Source organism: Herpailurus yagouaroundi, unplaced genomic scaffold (genome assembly GCF_014898765.1).
Source record: "Herpailurus yagouaroundi ecotype Mexico unplaced genomic scaffold, PumYag 222, whole genome shotgun sequence".
NCBI classification, from domain to species: Eukaryota; Metazoa; Chordata; class Mammalia; order Carnivora; family Felidae; genus Herpailurus; species Herpailurus yagouaroundi.
In genome coordinates, this window is record NW_024412453.1 from 15415973 (window position 1) to 15440075 (window position 24103).

General features: G+C 46.9%; 1 protein-coding gene across 17 annotated transcripts in view; it reads right to left on the reverse strand.

Annotated features, from left to right (window-relative positions):
- The window catches only part of RBFOX1 (RNA binding fox-1 homolog 1), a 2071930-nt gene extending 2058787 nt beyond the window's left edge, over positions 1-13143 (reverse strand). For 3 of the 17 annotated variants that reach the window (XM_040458699.1, XM_040458702.1, XM_040458707.1), the window contains exon 1: positions 12855-13140. In XM_040458699.1, the coding sequence (XP_040314633.1) occupies positions 12855-13064 (210 nt within the window). In that variant the 5' untranslated portion in view covers positions 13065-13140. Of the gene's footprint in view, positions 1-12854 lie in introns of all 17 variants that reach the window. The other 14 variants (XM_040458710.1, XM_040458708.1, XM_040458711.1 and 11 more) reach the window with 10 other exon arrangements.
- Positions 13144-24103: the final 10960 nt, after the last annotated feature.

A 24103-nucleotide genomic window follows, 5' to 3' on the forward strand; every position in this document is an offset into this window, starting at 1 on the left:
GTGGACTTCCAGCAGAGGGGACAGGAAGACTGGGTCACTCACCTCTGCCAGTGGGGACCGGGACCCAACATTTCAAGGACTGGTTACTTGGTCACACACTGGCTGGGATCGCCATGCAAGAGGCCAACTCCTACCTATCCTGCAAGACTCAGCTGACACAGCAAATCCTCAGAGAACATTTTCCTAGAACCCCCAATATTGTGCCAGGGTCCCTTATAACTGCCTGGCCTTCCCTTACTACAGAACTTACCACAGTATAGGTTGTAGCGTATTCAAATACATATCTGCCTTATGCTCACCATGTTACCTGCAGCACCAACAAAAATTAATAAGGTGAAAGTTAATGTCTGTTGAGTGTGAATGATATACTTTTATGTGGCATCTTATTTAACCCTCACTATATCTGCAATAGTAATAGTAGGAACAATTAACAATCAGTTATCAGATGTGAAAATGGAACCACACAGAAGTTATATATCTTGCCAAAGAGCTAACTAGGAGGTGATGAAACTCAGTTTGAGCCCATGGAGTCAGATTTCAGAGCCTGTGTTCTTAATCATTTGAGTCAGTGCCTTCCCAGAATCTATTAGTTGGTTAATAAGTCTTTGTTGAATAAATGAACAAAGGTTCAAGAAGATGGATGGGTGGATGGATGGATGGATGGATGGACGGATGATGGACGGATAGATGGATGGATGAATGGATGAGTGGATGGATGGGTGGGTAGCTGGGTGAATGAATGGGTAGATGGGGATGGGTGGGTATATGGTGGACAGATGGATAGATGGATAGATGTGTGGGTAGATGGGTGGTGGGAGGAAGGCTTGAGCAGCATTATTTGCCATTTATTCAGGGTCCTCTAAAAAACCAAAGGAGGTCTCCCCACCTGCAGGTGGGTGGGTGAGGAGACTTGCCCATGAAATACCCATCATTTTGGACAGTGCTCAGCCTTAGTCACTGCTCTCTGAACACCCCCTTTATTGATTAGAAAAGTCAAAGCCTGCATTAATAATTAATGCAAATTACAACTATAACTGAAAGTTGTTGAGCTGATGACAAATTGGCAATCAATAATCAATAACTTGGCTATGTCACATTGCTGTCATTCCAGGACAGTTCCACTGAAAGATTTTTCAATCCCTCCATCAAATTAAGCAGGCTCATCAAGTCTTCCCTAACCATCAGGAGAAGGGGGGTGAGTATCCAATACTCACAGTTCACACTGGCATGCTCAATCCCTTTCTCTATCTGGGCCTGACCCTCAGTTCTGAGACTCCTCCAATCCTCCAGGTCAGCCTTTTTTTTACTTTCTTATTTTTTTAATGTTTATTTATTTTCGAGAGAGAGAGAGACAGAGACAGAGTGCAAGTGGGGGAGGGGCAGAGAGACAGAGGAAGACACAGAATCCAAAGCAGGCTGTAGGCTGTGAGCTGTCAGCACAGAGCCCAATGCGGGGCTCAAACTCACAGACCATGAGATCATAACCTGAGCTGAAGTCGGACGCTTAACCGACTAAGCCACCCAGGCACCCCTTCCCTTATTCCAACCTTTGGATTAACCCAAGTGACTACCCGCCCATCAGGTATCTTCACCTTTCAAGGCTTTCCTTCAATCTGGCCTTCACCAAAAAGTAGAACAGTTATTGACAAAATTCACGTCAACCTGTATAAGGAATAGGTATAGGGAGCAGGCCTCAGTTACGGGATTAAGTTCTAAGCCAACTTGAAGAGGGAAAAGAAGTTGAACAGCTATCAAGAGAGACAGTGTGGATTTTGCATAACTGAAGCTAGAGATCAAGGGGCCATGGAAGACACAAGCTAAATATAATATAAACTCTTTTTTTCAAAATTATAAACATCCATCCTCCCGCACTGATAACTGTGCTTCAAATATTACTAAGGCCTTTGCTAAGGACAAGTCAGAAACATGGGACATTGTATGCAATACATTAAGAAGGCTCATAGGCACATTCCTGACACCATCTACTAGAGGACTTTTAGGATTCTAGTTATATGTGTTCTATGTGTTCTTTCTCACTTCTGCTGTTGGAAAGCTGCCACAGTGAAGTGGTTAATAGTATGTGCCCAGAGACCAACCCAGTGCATTCTAATTCAGCCCCATCTTTAAGTGACTGTATAATACCAGGCAAATTATGCAATATTCCTAGTCCTCCATTTCCTCATCTATAAAATGGGTATGCTTCATTCATTAATCAAATTCTAGCTGAGCATATGCTAAACACCAGAGACAATGGTAATCATGAACAAGCATGGCCCCTACCCACATTGTGATTATAGTGTAAAAGGGGTCAATTATTCATCAAATATCATGCCCAAAGAAATAGGTGGCTATAGTTGGGCTTCGACCTACAACAGAAAGACACCTGATACTATGAGAACAGGTATCAGGAATTTGCTGTGACTGAGTCAGTGTGGCCAGGTTTCCCTGAGACAGTGGAAAGTCAGCTTACAGATGAGATGTTTACCAGTGAAGGAGTGGGAGAAAGAGCTTTCTAGGCAGAGAGAGCAGGGTGTGCAAAGGCCCTGTGGCAGAAAACAGTATTGCAAATAAAGGAGCTTTAAAGAGACTAGAGAGAGCAAGTAAACATGCAAATAATCATAGCACCAGCCTCACAGAGAAGTTGCAAGGAAACTGAGACCCTGTCTATAACAAATTCAGTAAATGACTAAACTGTAATTTCTTTTGAAATAGGAGGGATAAAGTTCCTTTGTGGTATTTCCCATGAAAGGCTGCTATGGACTCAGAGGCCACGTTGAACATTCTCCTTGACAGCTCCCCCTCCCCCCTCCAGCCAACTGGACACAAATGCACCCTTAGGCTTGTGATACCTGGGGCAGGGCCCAGGATGATTTCAGTCAAGATCAAATATCAAGAACCACACGGAATCTGCAAAACGGGAGGAAGCAGCTTTCAAAACTGTGGTTGGTTTCTACCGAGAGTCTTTCAGATGGAAATTAAGCAGCTCTTCACCAGCGCCAGAGAGAAGAGCCTCTTGCCGCCTGAGAGAAAGGGCTGATGAATCAGGCACACTGGTGGATCAATCAGCCTGCGCGTGTGAACAAGTTTATGGTGGAAATGAAGGGTTTTATTTGTTTGGCAAAACACTATGTGGTTTAATCGCCAGGAGGGAGGAGTGTGTAAAGCAGCAACACGGTGGCTGTTGGCCCGGGTTTTCTGGAAGGGGGAGGCAGTGAGGATCAGGACTTCCGTTTCATCTGCAGCCCCCTTGCAGAGGGAGCTGGGGAAAGCTTTACAGCCATCTGCGAACTGTTTGCATCTCGTCTGGCTGGGCAGCTGTGCTCCAAACAAGGGTGGATGGGGCAGCTCTTGCCCCTGTGTTTGGAGAGACATGGGAGGGAAACTAACAGAGATGACAGAAGGCAGATGCTAGGGAGCACTGCCCAGGCGTGGGGGCTGGAGTATCCAACCCACCTGCCCCTAGGCCACTAAAGCACTCCAGAAGGGTCTTCTCAATTGATCCCCATCCTTGTGCTTACAGACAGTCCTTCATATGGAGACACACAGAACACACACTGTCACCCCACACACTGAATTGCCAGATGTAGCAAGTAAAAAGGCAGGACGCCAGTTAAACTTGAATTTCAGATACACAATGAATTGCTTTTATGTCCCAAATGTTGCACTGGGATATACCTATACTAAAAAATTTGTTAATTGGAACTCAAGTTTAACTGGCAACCCTAGTCCCATACAACCTAAGACTTGGAAACTCATACAGAAAGAAACACACACACACACACACATGCACACGCACACACACGCACACACACACACACACACACACACACTTGAGTGTACGTGAGTCTTGCAGTATCCAAAGTCAAAGAGAAAAGGCAAGGGCCAAAATGGGGGTCCCTATCCGTCCACATCTCCCCGTTTTTTGTCCCTGGGCTCAGAACAAGCCGAGTCCCTACCAACTCAGGGACACTTGGCATCCAGGTCCAAGTTGGGAGTGGAGGTGCCATGATACAGCAGGACGCTGACCAGCACCTGCCCAGTTCAGGCTTCTGGGCCCTGGCCTGGAAGACACAGCAGACTCCAATAGGCCTTGGCGAGGATGGGAAAAGGGCAGGGGCTCTAAGACTGCAGGGTCATCTTGGAGTCCTCCATCTGGGGATCTAGTGGGAGCCTCGTTTCCTTTGGTCTGCTCCTACTGCCTCTGCCCCAATCTCTGTCCCTGCCTTTCAGTCACTGGCTGAGCATTTCCTAAGGCCCTGGCACCAGACTTGGTACTGAAGACACAGCCCCTGGTCAAGCCACAGCCTGGCCTGCTGTCATTCAGCAATGACCTCCCAGCACTTGCTGAGTGTGCACAACAAGCCAAGTGTGTGGAAGTGGTGGTTACTTCACTGAGTCCTGCAGCCCAGGGAGGCAGCCATTATTATTATATATTTTCACCATTTACCTTTGAGGCAACTGAGGCCAGAGCAAAATCAGCTTACTCAAGCACACACAGGTAGGGAGTGGCAAGGCCTGAAGGAGGCAAATGCCAACTTTGGAACTTGCAGTAATATCACCAAGAATGTCTGGGAAAGGGAATTTTCCCTCTGGAGTGAAGCCACCTGTTAGAGTCGGAAGCCAGAGTCCCTGCTAGGGGTGGTACCAGGGTGTGGACTGACCTAGATGAAAGTGAGGCAGAGAATGCCATTCTGACCAATGCCCTCAGGCTTCGGAGAATGATCCCTGTAGAGGATAGCACCATGTAGAGCCTTGGAGAGCTGGCAGCGGGGAAACATACTTAACCAGGATACAAATTTCAGCACAGATCACCCTCTAATCTGGATATCCTGTTCCTAGGAACATCTTACAAAAACACAGGCACAGAGAATCAAGTGATGTATGTTGGAATATTCATCACAACACCATTTGCAATAGGGAAGAAGCAGAAACCATTCAGAGACCTATCAATATAGAGCTGGCTAAAGAAAGTACGGTGCATCCACACAGCACAATAACTGGCTGGAAAGGACAGTGGAATCCAGGTTCCAACATGAAATGAGGTCAAAGATATACATCACTGAGTTAAAAGGAGGCTTTTCCAAACAATAACTATAGCATTATCCCATTTGTATTTTTAAAAGATTAAAATGAAACAATTTAGGAGCACCTGGGTGGTTCAGTCAGTTAAGTGTCCAACTCTGGATTTTGGCCCAGGTCATTATCTCACGGTTCATGGAATCAAGCCCCGTGTCAGACTGTGCACTGACAGCTCGGAGCCTGCTTGGAATTCTCTCTCCCTTCCCCTTGGCCCCTCCCTACCCACCTCTCCCTCAAAATAAATAAACTTTTTTAAAAATTAAACAATTTGTGTGCAGGTATACATGCTTGCACACACACAAAGAAAGGTGTGGAAGGATATACCTCAACCCCTCCCAGTGTTACTTCTGAGAAGCAAGATTGAAGAGAAACAGGGGTGCCTGGATGGCTCAGTCAGTTGAGCGTCCGACTTTGGCTCAGGTCATGATCTTGTGGTCTGTGAATTCGAGTCCCACGTCGGGCTCTGTGCTGAGAGCTCAGAGCCTGGAGCCTGCTTCAGATTCTGTGTCTCACTCTCTCTCTGCCCCTCCCCCACTCATGCTCGCTCTCTCTCTCTCTCTCTCTCTCTCTCTCTCTGTCAAAAATAAACATTTTAAAAATAATTGTTTAAAGATTGAAGAGAAACAAAGGAGGAGTTCTGCTTTTTGTTTTATATATAATGGTATTGTTTAAATTCTTTACAATGAATAAATAATAATCTGTAGTTTTAATAAGCAGAACAAAACCCCCAAAATTATACTCAGACCAAGTGGACTCTTGTGTCCAGCCTGATTCCTGCACACCAGGGCTTATAGCTCCATCAGGTCAACAGAATACGGAAGCAAAAAGCAAAATTAAGAGGGCATAGATTTTCCTTCCCAGGTTTTCCAGTTCAAGCCAAGAGGTTTCCAAGTCACAAAGTCTTCTTATCCATACACACAAGACACAAGCCCCACAGCACAGGCACAAGCCTTATCCAGGTTTCTCCAGGACGGAGGTCTGAGATGCAAGGTAGGTCCGCACATAGTCGGGAATGGAGGCCTGGACAGAAGAGGCACAGAGCCAAGGAAACCCTCGGCGCAGTCCCTGCATTCCCCAAAGACCACTGGAACCCAGAGCTTCTCAGAGCCCCCGCAAGTGTTCTATGACACCTTGGAACACAGAGAGAGAAGCTAGGGAAACAGAAAACAAGTAAAATTCATAAAGCCCAGCCATACCTGGACCATGCTAAAGCTGTCTGCTCTTCCCTGTTTTTAAAAATCCCAGCTTTCTCCTTTGTGCCTTCAAGGTCCTTGCTCTGCACCCAAGCTCTCCTCTTTGCCTCTACCATCCTTTTGGATCCTCTTCCCAGCAGCTTTTCTCAGGCTCTGGGGCTGCACCCTCGGACCCCCAGCCTCCTTGGAACCCCTACTCTCCAGCTGGTGAGGTACAGGGGGTCAGATGCAACCAAGATTCTTTGGAGAGGCAAACACAGGAGCCCTGTGGGCTGTGAGTAACATGACAACTTTCTGCTGGGGCTGAAAAGGAAGGAAAAGACCAGTCCCTCCATGGAACAGCCCCAGGAATACAGGGCTCTCAGCAGCCTCTAGAGACCTGTATTGATGGTCAGAAGTCCTTGGTCACCCCTATGTACAGTTGCCTGCAAGGAGCACCATGCAGGAAGCTGTATGTTGTTCAGAGAACAAAAAAAGGAAATTAAATGCACCATCTGCTTATTAGTGAGAGCTTTTGAGGCAGACGCTTAAATATGCATGCCCAGACATTATAAAACTTGGGGGGGAAATGTTAATTTCAATAACCTGAGTTCTTGTGCTTGCAAAAACCATCTTTTTTATCTCTTCTTGGTGATTTGGAAGCTCTGTACCCCAGGCTCACAGCACCAAGATGGCTGACCTCACTGGATTTGGGCAGCTGTGCAAAGTGGGACACCAAACACTGGCTAAGGACCCATCTAAGGAAAACGCTTAGGAGGAGAACAAGTCACTATTCCCCACATCCACCTTTGTCTCCCCCATCCAAAACCTGGATGACGCTAGCCTGCTGCCCTGCCACAGGGGTGAGGAAAGCTCACTCAAAACCCCAGTCCTGCCCCTGACACCAAAGACCAATAAAGTTGAGAGTGGAAGACCTGTACCCCCTCCATTGGAGTCCTGCAAGTTGAGCACTTTTTTTGCAACTCCTCCTCAGAGCTGCACAGATTTCAAAGGCAGCAGTACTTATAAACCGCATGGGACACCATGAGGGTGCAAAGCCCCTTAACCTGAGATTCTCAGAGTAAATATTTTTGGCTTTGTGAGCCCAAGTATTCAACTCTCCCATTGAAGCAGGAAAGCAGCCATAGACAATATGTACATGAATAGGTGCAGCTATGTGCCAATAAAACTTTATTTACAATCACAAGGAAGGGGCCACCTTTGGCCCATAGACCAGAGTCTGTTCCCACCACTAGAGCAGTTTCTCCAAGAGAAAAGGAACTGAACCATCTTGAAGGCTAGCGCCTAGACCAGCACCTGGCACATAGGAGCTGCTCTAATACTTAGAGAAGGAATGAAAAGAAGGAATGAAAACAGCCCTCAGTATTGAGAAGTGAAGTTCTCCTAATGGCACCATCTTATGCTAAGGAACACTGCCAGGGCAGGACTCTCCACCAAGACTGGGTCCTGGAAAAGTGACAGCTGAGTGTTGCGAGGAGGACAGAATTCATGAATACAAACTATAGTTTTGCAAGAGTCAAGACCATGAGTGTTCCCTGCTTCGGGGCATACACCCTGGTTGTGTGCTGGAATACCCAGACTTAGGGTAAATCCTGGTACACCCCCCCACACACACACACACACAACCAGCCTCCATTTAAATTCCCTTAAGACCTCATGAGCATGATATATGAAATCCAACAGGCTCTCTTTAACACAACCAACCCTCACCCTTTCCTCGTGTCTGTGGAGCCACATATCCTCTGCCTGCTGCTCCTCTGATGCCTCTCATGGATTCTTCTCCTCATCATTAAGATTTCCTCATGCTTATACCAAATCCCCTCCTCTTGCCTCTCCACTCTCTCCCCAGTCAACCTCAGGTGTCCCCCAGCCTCAAGTACTATCTACACTGATGACTCTCAAGTCTGAATGTCCAGCCCCAGACCTGTCTATCCTGTTAGACATTGTCACCTGGGTCTGAGAGCAACCTTAGCCAAAGTACAAAACCAAATTTATAGTCTTCCCTGCCATTCTGGAAGTCAGTCTGACCCTGACTCTTTCTCATTGCCATACTAAATACATGCTTAAGTCTTTAATGTATCTCATAAGCTTTCCTCTGTTCAGGCACGCAACTCCACTCACTACCATCACCACCATCACAGCCACCACATCCCTGACATAGACCCTTGTCTCAGCGCCCAAACTGGTCTCTCTCCTGCTCCTCCAGCTCCAAATCATGTTCCAGAGAACAGAAAAAGACAACAAACATCTCACCAAAATGAAAAGAATCAGGAGAATATCGCCCAGCAGTCTGCATCTCTCTAGCTGAGAAGTCCAAACCAAGCCCTGGTTTGCCAGCACTGGGGTTAAATGTTTCTGAAATGATTATAGCTAAGGGCTACACAGCTCACAATCCAAAACGAATGCAGGCACAGAGGCACCTGCCTCCCCAGAAGAATCTGAGCCATCCAGTGTGTGGCCTGTACCTCTCTGTTCCAACAAAAAGGAATGCCCTCCATGCCTTTTTCCTCCTTGGAGGACCCTCCACCACCAACCTGCACCCCACTTTTGGCCCGTGGAGAATGAGGGAACCTCCTACAATTTCTCACTTCCACACTGCAGTCCTCAGAAGCTTGCCTCACAAATTATAGGAGAGCCCATGCAGCACCGTGTTCCGGTGGGTGGCCATGTCTTCATGTCAGCTTGAGAGATTGTTGCCAGGGAAATATCTATATTTCAGCAGAGAAAGCGTCAGCCCTGTGGAGTCCAGCTGTGCTCAAATGGGAATCCAGAAACCCAGATGTTGGTCCAAAAGCCCTGTCGTAGCAAGCCAGCTTTGGAATTCTCCCGTGTGGGAGTGAACTGAGTGCCACCCGCTCTGACTGCCCACACCCCTGCCTCCTGGAATCCTGGACCCAGAAAACCAAGGAGGAAATTGGAGAGAAACTGGTGAATTCCATGTGGAAAGCTGAGATGCTACACAAATCCAATCTGAGGTTTTGGTGGATGATGTTCCTCCCTCACACCTCACCAAATGGATAAGGGGATGGGAGACAGAGTCTGACTCACCTAAATAAGTAAAAATGGAATTGACCATTTGTTTTGTGCTCTCCTAAACCATTTCTGTTTGTTATCTTGTAATTGTATTGAATGCCAACATAACAACCCATTGAGGTTCTATCTCACTCTCTCCATTTTATAGATGAGGAAACTGAGGCCCATAAAAATTGAATAAATTTCCCATGGCCACATAGCTCATAAGTGGTACAGCAAGGACCCAAACTTAACCCCTACTCTCTGAAACAGTTTTACAAGTGTAGACCCGTGGCTTTCAGACAAGGTATTTCATCTGCCTCCTCTCCAAGCCCTAGACATTTGGCAATATCTGGGGACATGTTTGGTTGTCACACTAGTAATGGAGAGGCAGTGTTAATGCCATCCAGTGGCTACAGGCCAGGGATGCTGCTAAGGACAGCTCCCCACAACACAAAATGATCTGGCCTCAAATGTCACTAGTGCCAAAGTTGAGATACTCAGGTGTAGACTATCACCAGTGAGCTGGGAGAGACCGGCAGTCTGGACTCTCCTCTGTAGGGTGACCCCTACAGATGATAACCTCCCCACTCTGGTCTCAATCCTGGGGACTCTTGAATGGGGATTCCAACAGGGGATTTCAGCTCTGCCCAGCACAACCCAGAAGTCTATGCCAAGTTTCCAGATCTTGAGAAAAGCTGAACAGACAACTAAGGTTGATAACCAATTACCTAGAAGAGACCCTTCTCTACCCCCAGGAAGAGCTGCAGGCCAGACTCACCCTGGGGTCACTTTAAAGGAGTCAATAAAGGCTCTGGGAGGATTGGTTCTTTGATACCTTCTCAGCAGCACTGGTCCTGAGGGGGCAAAAGGAGTCTGTGAAACTTCTGATCCCTGGTGGGGGATCAGCCCTCACTAGGCACACACCCTCCTCCTGGCACACCTCCAGCAGAGCTCTGCACTGAGATGGCTCCTGAGGCCCCATTTTATCTCCTCAAAGCACTCCGTAGCAACCACCAGAGGAAAGAAACCCCCCTACCTTAAAGGCAAGAGCCAAGCCTGGGAGCCACTTTGAAGGATAACCGGTCACATGTAAACCTCAGCCATCCAAAGCTCCGGACCCAGTGAAGGGAAGGTATTTTATTCTTTAGAAACATCTAGATACAACATGGACAGGGAGGTGATATCCATGCAGCTTCTGCAGAGAAAAGCCCAAAATGATCTGCACCTAAAAATAAGCTGCTATTAAAGAACAAGGATGTTTTTGACATTTTAGCCAAGCTAATGGTCTACACAGACAAAAATCTCATGAAAAAGCATTCTGTCCTTCTTTCTCCATTTGGACATGGTCTGTGAGTGAAGAAATGGGCTCTCCTCCTCAAAAAAATAGCTGCTGCTCTGGCACCAGCCCGAAACTGCTTCCTGGGCTCTTTAAAGAGAATATTCCTGTAGAAACTACAAGGGAGGAGAAATCTGTCTGACAGGCATTCTGGGAAGCACGGGCTTGGCCAACCTTTAAACTTGAAAACCAAGACGCCACCACTGTGAAGGGTGACTTCCTCCAGAAGATCCAGGTGCCCCAAAAGGAGAAAATTGGATTCAGGCTCAGGAAACAAGGACAGTTTCTGTCCAGTTATGACATAATCCTTTAAACATGGCATCCCCATTTCTCTTTGTGAAACAAAAAGTTCAATACGGTTTCTGCCTTTTAAAAGTTTCATCACCTGCACATAATTTCTTAACCTTCAGAAAGCACTTAATGTGGAGATTCTGGCCTAAGACCCTCATCTCCTGTGATGCACCCCCAGAACTAAAGATGACAGCAAGCAAGCTGCATGGAGTGAATTTCAGTACTAAACCACATTTACTGAGCACATACTATGTGTCAGGCTTAATGCTAAGTGCTTTCTATGGATAACCTTTACTTAATCTCAGGGATAATAATCCCGTGAAACAAGGCCTGCTGACATATCCATTTCGCCAGTGAGGACACCAAGGCTCGGAGAGGTTAAGTGACTCGCCCTGAGTCACCAAGCAAAGGAAGGTCAGAGCCAGGATTCAAACCCACATTCCTAAGCATCCCACTGCACTTGGGTCACTTCCTCCCACCCTCATGTCCTGGTCTTTGGCAAAGTCCCAAGTAACGAGGGAAGTGATAGAGAGAGGGGCTTCCAAGAGTAAAAGTTTCAGCACTGCACTGCCCCCGTAATCATGTTTCTGACAGGGCCTCTCCTCTCACCACACTGCGACACATCCCTCTCACTCTTTCCATAGGATGTGTCCCAATAAGCCTTCCATAAGGATTATCCTTCTTCTGGCATCTGAGACAGAAATTCACCTGGTTCTGGTGTCCAAGTGGCCCACAATCTGAACACAATCACAATCATAGAGAGGTAAGGTCTCCGAAGCAGTGCCTGGGAGCAGCCCCACACCGGGTCGGCTGGGCTTTGATGCAGCCAGGTGAACGGAGGCAGGCAGCAGCTGCCTATGTGGATTTGGGAAGAAGGGGAACTCTCTCACAGGGCTCACTAGCCACTAATCAAATTTTTAAGACAAGCTCAGCCAAGCAAATGGTCAAGAATAAAAACGTTTGTAAGAAACAAAAAGGTCAACCCCGTTATCCATTAAAAACTCTCAAAGTAGCAGCCCTTGCCATGGGGACAGCTATCCAGCCAACCCTCATCTGTCCTCCAGACTCATGTGCTCCCCAAATGTAAGGTCAACCAGGTCACAATTGGAAGATTCAAGAGAAGAAGCAGAAAGCGGGAACCAAGGGGTCAAGCGGGGCACTGACCTCCATCACACACATGCCTAGTGACTCACGTAACCATGCACGTATGCAACAAAACACCCTCACGCATACCCTCAGGCAGCAGGGACCACAGCCAGGTAGCACCCGAGAGAATGCACAGAACTTTGCCTCACTGTCTCTCTCTGAAAGGATAAGGAGAGAAGAGTGACTTGGGGGTGGAAGCCACCTGCTTTCTCTCTCAACTCTCACTGCCCAACCAGAATGGGGAACAATGACAGGAAGATACAGGGCAGGTGAGGGGCAGGGCGAGCTGCTGCCAGCCCACATGCTGACAGAACAGGGTCTGGCAGAACCTATGCTGAGGCATTTCCCACCCAAACCCCTTACCAGGTGAGGGAAACACACACCGGAGTCAAGTCCCAAAAAGACACCTAAAACAGCACTGTCTAGGAGGGAGGTGTAGGGTGAGGGCTGCTCAGAGCCCTCCTTCCCTTCACCTCCTTCCCCTTCAGGGGGCCCCCAGGACACAGGGCTTCCTCTTCCCCTCTTTGGCCAACCGCAGAACCCATGGGTCTCCCAGCCAGATACAACGACGGCGTGGGAGAATCAGCAAGTCGATGCTACAAAAACAAGAAGGGGGTTGCGACCAACAACCAAGCATCTAGTTTCTCTGGAGGTCCCCACGAGCTGTCACACCGCGCCTGCCTGCAGGAGTTGCTGCCCAATTATCAACTTGGACCTGACTGCCGACGGGGAGCATCCCCGCCCACCCCACCCCACCTCTAGCCCCCGTCCCTCCTGAGCCCCCGCTCACTTACACCTCTGCCTTCGCCACCTGTCTGGGTGCCGGTCTCTTCCCTGCCCAGACGTGGCGCGTCTTCTCCTTCCTCCTGCGCTGCGCTTCCTCCCTCCAGCCCCAGCTTCAATCTCTTCTCCTCCGGAGGGGCATCCTCCTCCTCCCGCCTCTGCCAGCCATCCCTGCCTCTGAGCTTGCCCGAGTCTTCGGGGCTGCCAGAAGGGCTGGCCATGGCTCCAGGGGGCTCTGCCTGCACTTGGGGAAGAGAAAGGACCCAGCAGCCTTCCGAACCCAGCGGCCTGTCGGTGGGAGATCGGGCTTCTGAGCGCGGGCTCGGTGGGTTCGCGCGGCTCGGCTCGGAGCTGGGCTCCTCCGTGGACCACTCCTGTCTCTCTGCCGCCCCCTTCTGGCTGCTCACGCAAAACGCAGGCACGCGTGGAAGAGGCCTGCGCTCCTCTCACCTGCCGGGGGCCAGGCCCGCTCTGGCAAAGCCCTGCCCCCAAATCGCACCCCCATGGTCTCCCTGACCAAGGAAGGGAGGAGAGAAGGGACAGACAGACATCCACTTCTCGAATCCCCTGCGAGGACAGACACCCTGGTCTTTGATACTATTCTGCATCTTGAATGATTTAGAGGTGGCTGGAAAACAGGCTGCTCTGAACAGATCAAGAGAGTGATGGGTTTAATGTAGAGACACCACCTTGCAAAGCTGTGCTTACCTATCAAGGATGTTTATTGAGCATCACTATGGGCCAGGCACTGCGTGTGAGAGGGAATTATAAGAGTGACCATGGAAGGCATTGTCTCCGACCAGGTGGAGCCCGGTGCCTGGTGGGGAAAGTGTTAATTGACATTGTCAACGGGTGAAGGACTGCAACAGAGGACTGCTGGGAACAAGGGAACCTAAAACAAAAAGAGCCTCAGCAGGTCTGGTGCTGGGAAAGGGGCAGAGGAAATGAACACTGAATGGAGATGTACAAGATGAATAGTTCTCCCAGGTAAAGGCTGTTCCAGCAAAGGGAATAGCATGTGCAAAAGTCCAGAGGCTGGGATGAAGGCAGCAAGAAGCCAGTGGGGCTGCAACAGGGTGGGTGAGGGAAGAGAGGTGTAGTGGATGGAGAGGTTGCCAGGGACCAGGCATGCAAGGCCAGACCAGGTAGAGGAACACTGCAGGGACTCAGCACATCAGCAGTGCTGATGGACAAAGGGAGGAGACTTTGAGAAATATTTTGCAATGATGGATTGATAAACCTAAGTGTGCCCCCAACATGCCCTTAATGTCGTTGTGGGACTCCGTCCTCAGCTGTGTTAGTTGAACTAGGAGGTACTTTCTGGACATACAAGTGTTAACACTGTGTCCAGGAAGGCTGAGTGAACGTCAGTCTCCTACGTTCCCTGAGCTTCCTCAACCAAGCACTGAGACCATGCTGCAATTGCTTGTTCAGTTTTTCCCCCACTAAGCTCCTTCAGGCATCACTTCCTCTGCCTTGTTCATGCTTTTATGCTGAAAAGCTGTCAAAGTGGGTGGCCCATAGTAGGTGCCCAAGAAGTATTTGTTGCATAAGTAGGGATCTTCTCCCGCCCAGGGTTCTCTGCATTCTCCACCTTCCCCCTCTTGCTCTGGCCCTTTTGTCTCTCCTCCATCCCTTCTCTCCCCACTGGCACAAATAGTTCTAATAACCACAGGTGGGCTTTGTGACCCTCTTATTAATTCATCTTGTCACATATTAATTCATCTAAACCTCACAACAACCCTGTCATTATCCCCACTGTGCAGAGGTGGAGACCAAGGTATAAAGAGGGTGAGCAACATGCCCAAGGCACACAATAGTGAGAACTGTTCCCACTGACATGCATTGAGGTCACTGGATTCCAGACGTCAGAAGCCAAGTGGCAGCACTCAATGGCCAAAGGCAAAGTGGGCATGGTTACCATGGACAGTACAGTAAAGCAGAAATCAAGACAGTATGACACGCAGAGAAGAATGGCATTGGGAAGTCAGGCATGGTATAGTGCTCCTAGAAGTGAATAGATGGGCAGCCTACTGAATTCTTACTGATCTGAATGAGAAGAGTTCTAGGTCAAGTGAACAAAAGTCTAACTTGAATTCTAAAAGCAGTCATTACCCCTCAGTCAGCTCCCAGACTTGAGCCAGCTTACAGACCCAGAGAGATTTGGTCCCCTTGAGGAAGGATCTTGGTATATTGCCAAAAATTGTATAATGTTCATCTTTTTCACAGCCTTCCCCATAGGTACCTATGGCCCTTTCCCAGAGAGACTGCTTGAGGAAAAGGAAAAAAATCAGACATTTCCAGGATCACTGGACATAGGCTCTAAACCAACACTAATTCTAGGAGATCCAAAACATCACTGAGATCCACAAGAGTAGGGCTTATGCAGGTCAGATGACCAATAGAGTTTTAGCTCTACTGTCTCACAGTGGACCTGGTGGGACCCCAAACCCATTGCGGTTATTATACAGTGATAGAGCTGGATTCAAACCTAGGTTGTCCAACTGAGAGACTGTGCTTTTAACCACAAAACAGTCTGACATTTCTAGGAGGAAAATATAATTCAGGACTCTGGTTTCCACACTTCCAGCTTGGCCCAGGGTCATAATATCAATGCCATTTTCTGCAGCATTTGAAACTAGGCAGAAAAATTAGGGACAATCAAAAGGTCACAAGACCTGACATCAAAAGAAAGGGCATGAGTTTACCAAGCAGCTTCCCAGCAGCTTGACTAGATCTGATGGTCAAGGTGAGGGAAAGGCCAGAACAAAGGTAAGCCCATTTACCCTCACCTGGGAAAGTGGCTGGCCTCAGGCAAAGGCAAGTAAGCATGTGCAGAAGTGAGGAGGGCAAGAGATGAGCAGAAGAGCACCACGACACAGCTAACTGTGGTCAGCCAGCTTCAGCCAGACAAAGGGAAACAGGGTAGTGACGGAGAAGTTCCTTTGGTGGGTCTCAAAGACGTCCAAATTCTCACCCTTCTACAGTGGGACTTAGAGGGCAGGTTAGCTCAGCTGGGGCTCTGGGGACAGAGCTCAATTGGGGCTCTGGCTGCACTCTTAACCGCATAACCTCATGCAGGGAAACTGACCTTCGGGAGCTTCAGTTTTCTCATCTGTAAAATGGGCATAACAGTACCTCATGAGGATTATTGTGAATTGAACAAAAGTACGCGTATGAAGCTCTTAGCATGATGCATAATAAGGGCTCAAAAAGAAAGTGTATCACTTGAAACTAATGTAACATTGTGTATCAACTACACTCAAATTTTAAAAAAGTCTTAAAGAAAAGAAAACAAAGTGTATGTACTTTTAACTGTCATTAACTCATGTGCTTTTCTCAGAGGGAAGGCAAGTCTGGCCTTGAAGTTGGAGGGTCCTAAGACTTTAGATGGGATGGTTGAGAGGAGGGAGACTGAATAAGGATAAGACTAACAACCAAAGTTAGGAAGTCAAAGACAAAGGGCAGGGGGTTGGACAGCCACCTCCTCTGCTTGAGCCAGGTCAGCCAAAGAAGCTGAGTCTGACATCTAAAGCTTGTCATGAATGAGGCCATGAGGAACGTAAACCCCATAGCTTCCCTGCCGAAATCCCTCTTGTAAATTTCTAACCATTTGGGAGGTGTAGGGAGGAATTCAGCAGTTAGGACCACCATCTTCCCACTAACGCCCATCTTGGGTTGTTAGCTGAGGGCCAGGACTCCATCAAGATGAGACAAGCATCTTGTTAGGCTATCCAGGCACTGACCCCCATAAGGACAGACCCCTGGTCCCAAGGCATTGCTGCCTTCTCTCCAATGAGAAACCCCAACAGAGGGTACTGACCCCTCCAAACCCATAACTTCTTCAAACAACTGTCCCACAAGACATGTAACTCTTTGTACCACCTACATACCACTTATAGTATATCCATTGGCTATAAGTCACAACCCCCAATGTCAGCCATGACTCCCATTGTACTGAAGAGTCAGGATTTGTACAGCTCCACACCATTACTGAGAAGCCCATAAATGCTATCCTACTTCCATTGGTACTCACCTGGGACAGGGTAGCTTTCTCCTCCCAAACTGTACCCCCATGTGGCCATGTATCCTCGCTTATAGACTCTCAGCTTCTACTTCACTTGGAATGGGTATGTATCTGTACATCTGGCACCTGTAAATTACGCAAGGACCTATATAGTTCCTACCAGGGCCATTAACAAGCTTTCCATCAGCCTCACCATGAGGGCATAATCCTGCTGGTGGTTTATTCTTACTTTTAAATTTTTCTTTTTACATTATCAAGATGCAAATGATATCCCAACAAGTCACCAAATTCCAGGTTCAAAAATGTTACTTTTTGCCCATCTATCCTTTAATTCTGCGATGTGACTAGAATCTTGGGGCAGGGGGGCGGGGGCAGTTCTCCTCCTCCCAAGAATCATTGCAATACAGCTCTTCATCTACTTAATCCACACACACCGTTTCTGAGGGTGTCTGCCACACTCCCTAGCACCCAAATTTTTCCTTCCTCAGTTCTGAACGAAATCAGTGAGCAGACATCTGCCAAGAGAGGAGCACAAACATCAGACATCAGTGTTTATCTAAACTATTCCTGCCAGCCCTTCCTAGAGGCATCTTAGGCATATGAATATTTGTCGGGATTATCCAAATCTTCCCTCCTCGTGTTCTTACTAAGTGAGCACGCACTATGTCCCGTTGTTTCTGCCATGAAGTGCTGATTGTTGCAAGAGCCTTTTAATATACACACAACACTTACAACAAAGACAAATCCCTGCCTTCTCCTTGGCACAACCACACCATAACTTGCAGAGTTTAGAGAACACAGCATTAAAGGCAGCACCCACACAGCCTGTGTGCACAAGAGACAGCACTGGGAGGGGAGGATGGCAGTGCCCCCACTCCCGAACACCATCATCTTGAGCCAAGAGACTGCCCCAGAGAGGGCCACGGGACAGTGATGAGAGTGAGTACAATGAGTTCTGGGGTAGGCAGGGCTCTTGAGTTCAAAAGCTTCTGGACAGATCCCCAGCCAAGCCCTCTAGAGTCCTCAGACTCTCAACATCTCGGAATCACCAGAGCTTGATGCTTAAGGGCTCATTTTTGTGCAGCACATTTTTTTTCCAGAAAACTCTATGCAATTCATTGTGTGAAGGGGAGATTAAAAGGAGGTTTTGTGGGCAATGGGATAAAAACCCATAATAGCTCATGAACTATTGAACCTGCTGAAATTACATGTACATTATTTCCATTTTTCTCAGAAGAAGATATAATTCTGCATTCAAATTTACAAAGGGTTCCATGATCCCCTAAAAAAGGCAAGAACCACCAAAGTATGCATTTGCTCTAATATTTAATACAGTTTGATCTTAAATATGACCAAGAAAAAAGGGGGGAGTTAAATGTCATTATTTGGATGTCTCTATCATGTGAGGCACTTTATATAAATTATCTCATTTCTTTCTCATACTAACTGTATGAAGTAATTATTAGCAGCAGCCCCATTTTTCAGATAAGGAGACTGAGGATAGAGAGTACAAGTTACTTCCACATGCCATCCAGTTGATAAAAGCCATAGTAATATTAGCAAAATAATAATAGCTGATGTTTTTGAGAACTGACTGGGTGTCAGACACTGTTCTAAACACTTCAGGTATATTAGCTAATTAAATCTTCACAATAGTCCATTGAGGTGGATATTATCATCATTACCATTATTTTCCCCATTTGACAGATGAGGAAGTTGAAGCTCTGAGCGGTTAAACAACTGATCCAAGGTCACCCGACTAGTAAGAAATGGAGCTGGGACTTCCATTTCAATTGTCTGTCTTGAGCCCATGCTCTTAACCTCTCGGTGACATCACCTCCCAGAATTTTCTGGTGACCACTATAAGATTAGGCTGATTTGACTGTTTAGGACCAGCAAATACCACAAGGTATCCTGTAGTAGTAATTCCAGGGTTAACATTAGCAAGAGCCTCATCCTTAGTTTTCTCTTACATTAAAGTACCATGCACCACCCAGAAGCAGCCACACCCATTTTCCCAACAAAACAAAGGTGAAGAGAGTTCACCCAATCCCACAGTAATTGAGGGAAATAAGGTTTGAACCCAAGTACATCTGCCTTCTGACCCTGAACTCCAAGACACAATGCAGCCGCCTGTTCAGTATCTTATCTTCCTACATGGAAAGTCCTGAGGCTTGGTGGAGGGCTGCAAGATCCCTGGAAAGTCCCTGTGAAGCACAGAGGGTAAACAGCAAGCCCCTTGCTACCTTGAGAAGATTAGAAAGAAAAAAACAAATAGTAACCACATGGGTTGGGAGATGCCCTTGATTATCCAAATAGAGTAGGAAATTCCCCCATCCCTTGGGCTGACCAAGGATCAAAGACTCCTAAGACAGAAGTGACTCTCATCTTTTCTTCCACAGAGCTGTCAACCCTCAGCAAAAGTCCCAGTGGGCAAGGCCACTTGTGTTTGTGCCCTGACTTTATTGCCATGCTATTCTATGGGCATGAGAAAGATTATTCTCCAAGCAATGCTCCCAATGCTGAGTAGAATCCATCGGAAATAATAACCTCGGTTCTTACATACATGTACACCCCCCCCCACACACACACACACAGACACACACACACATATAATTTAAGGATCCTGGGGAAGTGAGTGGAAATGCTTCTGAAAAAAGATATACATTGTCTCCCCATCACGGACCGACCATAGCCTTTGACCCTTCCTTCACCTAGGTCATTCCACTGCTATTGGTATATAAACAACTTTTTCCTCTCCATATACTATTCTCTCCCTCTCTCCCTCTTGCACATGTGCACTACTATTTCCTCTCTTCCTGCTGGACTTCCTCCTATTCTTATCAATGCATAATCCCCAATGACCAGAGCCACATACCCCTTTCCTCACTGGCTGTGTCACTGATTTCCAATCCCTTGCAGCAGGACTTAAGCTTCAGCACCACGGCCAGAGCAAAACTCGCTTTTTCCTTCAGACCTGTGGATGCCTAGGTTTCTGACTCACTGTCTCTCCCCGTTCATCCCTCTCATTCCCTCTTGCTCCTCTTTTCTCTGCTCCTCCTTCCCTCCATCTCTCACCCTCCCTCCTTCACTCTCCTTCTCTACCATTCTACCTAATGCTGTTTAAGCACCCCTGTAATAATGTCAAAGTTGTGCCCAAGGAAGTTTCTATGACAGATACAAGGACACAATCCAGCTGGCCAAGAAAACAGTTTGTGTGGGTCCAAGGCACAAGCACCACCTGGAGATACCTTGTCTCAGCTCTGACATCTGACTGATTTGGGCACTGAGCCCTCTAGAAGGGACAAGGGATCAAAAGGGTTAATACTGAAGTCCACACTACACTTACTACTCCCAAGATGCACTAACTCCAAACAAGACATTTTCCATCCTAGTTCAGAGCAGGGAAAATATTGGGGAATAAATGAGCTGAGAAGAAAGACTCACATTCTTTCTCACCACCCACACTTAATATCCTCTATTACTTGTCACTAAGAAGGAAAGCCTGTGTTGTGTGTATCCAAGTGTGTGTGTAACAGGCTTTGTGTGTACATATAAGGCGGGGGGGGGGGGGTGGCAGAACAGGGAGGGTTAGAAGAGCAAAGTGTCTGCGAACAATCCTAGCAATAGGATGGGATGCAGGCCAGATCAGTCTGAGAGAAAAAAAAAAAAAAAAAAAAAAAAACCACCAACAGATGTTACCCACCTGGGAAGAGGTTCATGATTCTGTGCAAATAATTTTTAAAGAGCTAACACTTTTTAACAATTGATACAGCCAGGCACTGCTAATTGCTTTATATGTGTCATGCCATCTAGTCATGACAACTGTATGAGGTAGGCACCATTCTCATTATACATATGAAAACAATGAGCCTCAGAGACATTGGATAACTTCATCACAGTCACACAGCCAGTAAGTGACAGACACAAGCATGAGCATAAAAAAAAAAAGGAAAGAGCAATCAGGTTTAGAAAGCAGAAACTGGGGCGCCTGGGTGGCACAGTCGGTTAAGCGTCCGACTTCAGCCAGGTCACGATCTCATGGTCCGTGAGTTCGAGCCCCGTGTCAGGCTCTGGGCTGATGGCTCAGAGCCTGGAGCCTGTTTCCGATTCTGTGTCTCCCTCTCTCTCTGCCCCTCCCCCATTCATGCTCTGACTCTCTATGTCCCAAAAATAAATAAACGTTGAAAAAAAAAATTTAAAAAAGCAGAAACTAGTCCTATGCAGAGAAGTTCGATGAATTAGGGTTTATTAACAAGCTTGGAGATTATTTTCCCCTATCTTCCAATCTCAACAAAAAATTTTCATAAGGACAATGCTGATGAGTTCTTCCTCATTTGTACAGAGTACCAAGAAAAAGGAAAGTGACTTAAAATCAAAGCATAAGTGCATAAGTGTTTTTAGTTGGATAAATGATAGACCCTATCATCAGGGTGCATATTTTAAGCCAGGTCATTGATGCTGTGATGCAAACTGCCCTGGACAAGGGAGTTGGGAGATTTGGATTTGAACTCTTGATAACTTGCTTCAGTTCTCTGGGTCTTAGCCTCCCTCCACTCCACCCACCCCCCAGCTGCCAAAAAGGGCAGTCTCCGGCCAGGTTATCTGATGATTTGATGCTTCTTACAGCTATAGAAGTTTATGCTCCCAAAAGATGCTTCATGAAAACCCCCTCTTCCCTTCAAGATCCATAGATAGATAGATAGATAGATAGATAGATAGATAGATAGATAGATAAAAGTGTTGGACCCTCTTTCCCTACCCAGGAGCTTAAAGAGCAGGGCATCCCCAGCAACCAATGGGGGCCATGGAAAACGCCCAATGAGTCTGTCCAAAGTGTCAAATATCCCCCAGTCCCCTCTGAAGCCAGTCACACATCTGCCCCCTTTCAGGTGTTAATCCATCAGCTGGATTTCCTGGGGAAACAGAACTCATTCTTAAGCTCTCTTTTATGGCTTTTACCCAGAATTGATTTGAATAAATCAGTCTAATGCTCTTTCTACAATGGAACCAATTGTAAAAGAGCTTTATTTGCTCAGCTTTGAAAGCAGGTTGGAGCTGACTTTTTCCCATTCCAGGGCTGATGGAAAAAAAGAAAAAAGAAAAAAAGAAGCATGCACAGTGAATTTGACAAAAGAGGATTCCTCGAAAGGTGGAAACCTGAAGCCCTCTCAGGATTCCCCAGCAAAGGGGTCCCCTGCAAGCCCCACTCTGAGAGAAGGGAGCCAGAGGTGACTAAATGGGATTTATCTGCTCCTACCTTGAGATGGTACCTGCTGTGTTCACCTAGAGGCTTGAGGAAGCAAGTTTTTCCTGAAATGCTGTTTCCCTGATTCTTCTGATTTCTCACCTCACAAAAAGGGCATAGCAAAAATTAACATCCATTGAGTTTTGCCAATGTGCAAGGTACTGTGCAGACTCTCAAAGGCATCTCCATTCAACAATCCCAGTGACCAGGCTGTCTTTCTATTCTGCAAATGCCCCCGCCCAAAGTCTTGCCTACCTCAGGACGTTTGTATGTGCTATTCCCTCTGCCTCTTTCTAATTCCATGCCCACACTCAGCTCCGTAAGGATGGCTCCTTCTCTTCCTTCATATCTCTTTTCCAATGCCACTTCTTCCTAGGGGTCTTCCCCAAACACCCCAGTGTAAATTAGGTCTTCACTATTATTCTCTAATGGACCACCTTGTTCTTTTTTCTCCATAGCACTTTAGAACATAGCAGTAAGACAGTGTCTTGCTAAAGGATGCAGGTTTGGGATCTGTGAATTAATCCTCACTTCTCCTCTCATAGATGTTGACTTTGGGCAAGTTACTTAATCACTCTATGCCTCAGTTTCCTCACCTGAAATGTGAGGGTTATAAAAATGCCTACCTCTTAGAGCTGCTATAAAGATTACCTGGGCTGAAATCTTTAAGGTGCTTTGAAATGTGCCTGGCATGTAGTAAGTACTCCATAAACATTTGCTACTACCTGCACTGTGACTGTTTGATTTGTGTCTGTCTCCCCCCACCACCGAACCTGTGAACTCCAAGAACATAAGAGTGTGGTCATTCTGTTCATGATAGCTCAGGGTCAAGTTCAGAGCTTAGCATACTTGAGTACTAAAAAAAAATACTTTCTGAATGGGTGAAAGTTTTGTTTGTTATATTGCATTCCCTACACAGTTTTAAAAGATAAAGCAGAGGGGCACCTGGATGGCTCAGTCAGTTAAGTGTCCGACTTTGGCTCAGGTCATGATCTCACAGTTCATGAGTTCTAGCCTTACATCAGGCTCTCTGCTGTCAGCACAGAGCCTGCTTTGAATCCTGTCTCCTTTTCTCTCAGTTCCTCCCAACCTTCTCTCAAAAATAAAATAACAGTTAAAAAATAAGTAAAAGACAAAACAGAAATGGCACTGGTTTTTATGATTTCATAGATGGAAAAACTAAGGCTGGAAATCTTCATTTATCCAAACTAGCCAATCAGATGTCCAAGCAAGTGAGAGCCCATGTGGCCAGCACTGTTTCCACTAGAAGACAGGACAGAGAAACTTGGGGCTGGCCCTTCTCCCTCTGGGACCTGAGGTCACCACTCCTCAGCAATAATGATGTCATAACACAATTCAGGGCCCAGGGAATGAGGCTTACAGGGCTGCCTGCAAGCTTGCCCCACCAGTCCCTCCCACAGGATCCTGATGAGCTATAAAATCAGGCCAAGGGATCAAGCTGATGGTACAAGACAGGGACCAAGGAAGTAATACTGAGACTGAGGATGCAGGGATTGAGGGTCCTCACTCTCAAATGGGTACATTGATCAGAATGCCTCTCAAGAAGTGGTTTGTTCACTGTTATCCCCAACGCTCTTGACAAAGTGCTGTCTTTGTTGAATGAGCGAATTACTACACTGATGGGTGGATGAATGAAATGCAGCAGCAATGATAACTCTTATTTGTGCAGCTTTCTCCCTCCTTCCTTTCTCTAACTCCTAGTTCAAGGAAGTAGGGCAACATAAGGGCTAAGAGGGCAGACTCTGAAGACAGACTGCCCAAGTTCAAATCCCAGCTCCACCATTTACTGTGTGACAATGAACAAGCTATCTAGCCCCCTCTGTGCCTCCGTTTGCCCATCTGTAAAATGAGGGTGTTAATAATCCCTTCCTAATAAGACTTTCAGGTTTAGATGAGTTCATACACATAAAGCACTTGGAACAGTGCCTGGTATGCAGCAAATGCTCAAAATAAGCCTTAGTTGT